This window comes from Rhagoletis pomonella, unplaced genomic scaffold (genome assembly GCF_013731165.1).
Source record: "Rhagoletis pomonella isolate Grant_MI unplaced genomic scaffold, Rhpom_1.0 Rhpom_scaffold_00191, whole genome shotgun sequence".
Taxonomy (NCBI): Eukaryota; Metazoa; Arthropoda; class Insecta; order Diptera; family Tephritidae; genus Rhagoletis; species Rhagoletis pomonella.
Genome location: NW_023458745.1, coordinates 104,621 through 110,207, shown reverse-complemented (window position 1 = coordinate 110,207; position 5,587 = coordinate 104,621). Strand labels below are relative to the sequence as shown.

The following is a 5,587-nucleotide window of genomic DNA, read 5'->3' as shown; positions in this document are numbered from 1 at the left end:
GTCGGTATCGTAAATTTTTCATACGTGGCCGTCCAATACTGGGTATACAGAGCTCGACAGCAGCCAATAGTTGCGAACTTGAGCAACGCTGCATTCTTCAGTCATCGGTACACTATTTTGGGGCGACGAGCACCAGCCTCCTTAGTACCGGTACTGTCTGCTGCATATCCGCTGGAGTAAATTCAAAAGACCAAAAACTGTACGAAATTCAAAGGAAATTCCCTTTTCGGCTGCCTGAGTACAAAACAAATGCTTTTAATGTTAGATTAGTTTTTCTACTAATATACTATATTAATATTTTGTTTTTATTTTTCTCCTTCACTTTTTCATCGTTTACAGGCTTCTATGGATGAAAAATATGTCGAATCCATTTGGGCAAGCTTGAAAAATGCTATACAGGAGATACAGAAGAAGAATAACTCTGGACTGTCATTTGAACAATTATACCGGAATGCATACAACATGGTGCTTCACAAGCACGGAAATCGGCTATATTATGGGTTGCGAGAAGTGGTATCTGAACATTTAGAGCATAAAGTACGCCAGGAAGTGCTTGAAAGTTTGCACAACAACTTTCTTCCAAAATTAAATCAAGCGTGGAATGACCATCAAACGTCTATGGTAATGATTCGCGATATCTTAATGTACATGGATCGTGTTTATGTTCAGCAACGGGAAGTGGATAATGTCTACAATTTGGGCTTGATACTGTTCAGAGATCAGGTATAGCTCATAACCAGGGAACGGATTTTTAGGACCTAAAAACCTATAAAAAAGGCAAAAGAAAATAACGAAATAGGCTGGAAAAGGCAAAATAAAATAGCGAAAAAGGCAGAAAATGGCACTAGGTATTGCAAAAAAGGCAAAAAAAGGCAAAACAAAATAGCGAAAAAGGCAAGAAAAGGCACTAGGTATTGCAAAAAAAGCAAAATAAGGCACTGAAAAAAGACAGAAAATACGAAGAACATTCAAAAAATACATTTCTTTTAGAAATGTTTATATTACAAGTAAAAAGAGAAAAACTATGAACTAGTTTCATATATGAAAAATTTATACTGTGAATCTTTGACTATTTTATCCTCTCGAGTTTCTTTAATCTGTATAGTTGTAGTAACATTGAACCACAATATGCATTTTGAAGTTTCCTGGCAGCATTATCATTCGATTTTGGCAAGAGGTCCCTGCGCTTCTATAAGCCGCATGGGCATGTGTATATTTTTTAATCTTAAAAAAAAAAAAATGTAAATGCTATAATCACTTTTTTAAAGGTAGAAAAGGCAAAAAAAGCAAATATCTTAAAAAAGGCAAATATCTTAAAAAAGGCAAAAAAAGGCAACATCAAATGTGTATATATGGAATCAGGGAAAGCTAAATCGTGGACATTCTTAATCGAATATACTCTATCTCTTTAGCAGAAAAAAAGGCAACTTCCATAAAATCCGTTCCCTGCTCATAACGTAGGTTCCCTGCAAACCAAAGTTCTCGAAATCTTAACGAAATCTTTAGAAGTATCTCATTTCTGTTTTAACATTAATTCGCATTCATGTAAAAATAAACATAAAAAATTGAGCTGTATTATTTAATTTTTTTATTAACATTCTTGAGTTTTCCAGGAAAATAATTGTTAATGTTTGTTTTTTTGCCGCCATTTGGCCAAACAAGTTTTCAAATAAATGTTATCAAATTAAAATAAGCAAGGCGTGCATTGGGCCAGCGCCTTTATTTCATTTTAGAAAATTCGGGAAAAAATTGGATGGGATCTTAACTAATTCATTAAAATTTCTTTACACTGAAAATATGGTTTGCAGGGTTGCCATGCTAACTAATACAAACAAAAAATTATCTTAGATCGTGCGTTATTCGGAAATTCAAAAAGCTCTGCGAGAGACTCTGCTGGGTATGGTTATGGATGAGCGAAGTGGTGAAGCCATTAACCATTTAGCTATTAAAAATGCCTGTCAAATGCTTATGTCACTAGGAATTAATACACGCTCCGTTTATGAGGATGATTTTGAAAAACCTTTTCTTGCGCAATCTGCTTCCTTCTATAAATTCGAGTCCCACAAATTCCTTAACGAAAACAATGCAGGTGTTTATATCAAAAAAGTTGAGGTAAGTTATGATATAATATTTTAGAAATGGATATCTATTGAACGTTTTTAAGGCACGCATACAAGAGGAATCTGCTCGCGCAACGCTTTATCTAGACAAGGATACGGAACCTCGAATCGTTAAAGTTGTTGAAGATGAACTCATTAAAAAGCATATGCGCTCCATTGTGGAAATGGAAAACTCCGGTGTTGTTTATATGATAAAAAACTCTAAAACAGAGGATCTTGCATGTACCTATAAACTATTTTCTCGTCTTAAAGAGGAGGGTCTCAAAGTTATTGCTGATACTATGTCGTCATATTTGCGTGAACAAGGCCGAATATTAGTGAAAGAAGAAGAAAATGGCAACACCAACCCAATAACATTTGTACAGAACTTGCTCGACTTAAAAGACCGTTTTGATCAATTTTTGCATCATTCTTTTAACAATGATCGATTATTTAAGAATGTTATTTCGGCGGACTTTGAACATTTTCTAAATTTGAACCAAAAATCCCCGGAATATCTTTCATTATTCATCGACGATAAACTTAAAAAAGGAGGCAAAGGTGTAAGTGTTATTTTCCCTGTTTGCACACAGTTAATTACATAGCAAAGCATTTTAGATGAGCGAACAAGAAATCGAAACAATTTTGGATAAGACGATGGTTCTTTTCCGTTTTCTTTTGGAAAAAGATGTTTTCGAACGCTATTATAAAACACATTTAGCCAAACGATTGTTGCTAAATAAATCAGTTTCTGATGACTTCGAAAAAAATATGATATCAAAATTGAAGGTATTATTGTGCAAAATTTATTTGTATTTGTTAATTTCAATTACATTTCATAATTTGCAGACTGAGTGTGGATGTCAATTTACCTCAAAATTGGAAGGAATGTTCAAAGACATGTCTGTGTCAAATACCATAATGGAAGAATTTAAGAATTATGTAAATATACACAATTTATCATTATCAGGTGTAGAATTGACAGTGAGAATATTAACTACTGGATTCTGGCCAACTCAAGTGTGTTACATATATATTAATTACACAATTTCTTTTTAATTCGAATGTATCCATGAATATTTTTAGACGGCGACACCGAACTGCAATATACCATCAGCGCCCCGCGAAGCATTTGAAATATTCAAGAAGTTCTATTTGGACAAGCATTCAGGCAGACAGTTAACATTGCAGCCACAAATGGGTAAAATTTAAAAATTCTTATCCCCAGTTTCACCAATCAATTTTAAAATTTATCAGACTTAAAATTTAATAATTCAAATTTTCCGAACGAATTTGCGTAATTTAAAATTTTTTCAGGCTGATAAATTTAAAATTGGTGAAACCAGACATTATAAACGCAAAAACTACAGTCGAACTTCCCTATATTGACATTTGTTCAATGAAGTTCTCTTTATTATGAACTGTTTCAAGTACACAGCTTTTTCGTTCTCCTTCAAATGTATTTTGATATCAACGTTATGAAATTTCGCAGCTCCAAATTGAACTCATTCATTTTTCTCTCCTTGTAATGAATTTTTTCAAAGATATTTCTGTTACGCATATTAATAACACTGTGTACCGCGAAAAAAGTAAAACCTAATTAGGGTATTCCTTTAAAAACGATTTTTTCAGCAGCCGTCCGGCGGTTCACTTGAAGAAAAAGAAGATATTTATAAATTGGTAGAAGGCGTGACAAGAAAAATATATTGATAAGCAGTTTTAAATCGTTCCCACCACTTAATCAAATTAAAAAAAGCTGTTATTCTTAAAAATGTAGACGACGACCATTTGAGTACTAAACGCATAAGGCTTCGAAGTTCGAACCTCTAAATTTAATCTGTAACGATGAAAAAGAATTTGCAAGTTAAGAATAATCGGCGTATACAAATAATGTGTTACCCACGGTGCAGCGAACAAAGGTGGGGCCGTCAGTGGTACCGCTACTTTGGTTTTGCCGATTTTGACAGTTGTGGTAACTTGTAAATAAACTTTTGTTTACAAATCAGCGGCAAAGAGAAATTTTAATTATAAGTGAAAAATCAGTTTAAATTGTGTTAATTTGCAATTTGAGAGTGATTTCTGAGTTGAAGACTGCGTAAAAACTAATCAAATGAAGTGCCGTCTGTTAAATTGCGGCAGCCGTCAAGATGCAAGAAGCGTAGATGCAAGTGTAGCGCTGCTACGAATGTTGTTGTTGTTGTTGTTGTTGTTGTTGTTGTTGTTGTAGCGGCTACAACAACCCCGCCCAGATCGGCTGATATCTCAGTCGTTGTCGTCGAGTTCCACTAACAGCAGCCCCAAGAAGTGTGCAGCCTCTAGGAGGGTCGGTCCACAGGGACCGGGCATACGAAGAGATGTTTCGAGTCGTGAGTGGTCTCACCGCTGCCGGACATTCGTTCGGCACATCCGCATTTAGCCTACTCAGGTAGGAATTTAGCCTGCTGCAGTAGCCAGAGCGAAGTTGGGCTATTGTTGTTCTGGTCTCCCGAGGCAGATGGAGCTCCGTCGCGTCAATGTCCGGTGTTTGTGTGCCTAGAACGGCATTCACAGGTCTTGAGTCTACATAACTCGAGACTGCGTCCCTGTGAATGCCGTTCAGGGCCTGTCTGTGAGCTGACGGGTCCAGAGGCTGCTTAATCAACCTCTGGACTTCGACCGTCAGTTCATATAGATGCCTCCTGACGTGCCTCGGCGAGGGCTCCTCTGCAAGCAGCTGTCTATTTGGGTGGCCACATCTGTGGCTCCCAACAAGAAACTGCTTGCAGAGCATCGTGTTGGGCTCCCTAATTGGGAGCATTTTCGCCTTATCGTGGAGGTGGTGTTCTGGTGACATCAGGAGGCATCCTAAGGTAAGGAGGTCGCTGTCCTTAGTGCTGTATTTTGTACCGTCTGTAGCTTTGTCCACTGCGTCCTACTAGTCCCCGGCGACCACACTGGTGCTGCGTAGTTTAAAACCGGCCGGCCTATTGCCTTGTATGTTGCCAGCAACGTTTCTATGTCTTTGCCCCAAGTACAGCCGGCTAGCGACTTGAGGACCTTGTTGCGGCTCTGTGCTAGGAATCGCTGCATTTTGTGTACATAGGGCACGGCAAAGCCGTTCCCGAAATGTTTCTTTATTATTATATTAACAGCATTTCATCACAATAATTTCATTTCTTCTCCAAGCAGCCTCCTTTCGCAAGTTAACTAATCAACCCCACTGAGATGCTCCCGCAGTTTGCTTCAGCAGCCTTAATTGCAAAGCATTGGAGTGCACTAAAACGTTTGCTGAAGCAGCCTCAATTGAAAAGCAATGGAGTGCCTAAACCGTTCTCGACCCTCAAAAAGATTAGGTGAAAAATGCAATATTTTCGCGTTTAGCAAAATTAAAACACGTTTTTCGCTGTAAAGTGAACTATTTTGGCAGTTTCAACTCGTTCTTCTTTTCGCTCTATTCTTTGTTTACTTGTGGTACACACATGTCAACGGCCAGGACGGCGCAATCTTGT

General features: G+C 37.5%; 1 protein-coding gene across 1 annotated transcript; it reads left to right on the top strand.

Moving 5' to 3' along the window:
• Window positions 1-339: 339 nt before the first annotated feature.
• Window positions 340-3,335, top strand: LOC118750277 (cullin-3; the record flags this gene model as incomplete). Its single annotated transcript, XM_036484999.1, is given in 6 exon segments — window positions 340-723; window positions 1,849-2,112; window positions 2,165-2,662; window positions 2,718-2,888; window positions 2,949-3,119; window positions 3,186-3,335. Coding segments are annotated over 6 exon segments (1,614 nt in total), but the record flags the coding sequence as incomplete, so codon positions are not given.
• Window positions 3,336-5,587: the final 2,252 nt, after the last annotated feature.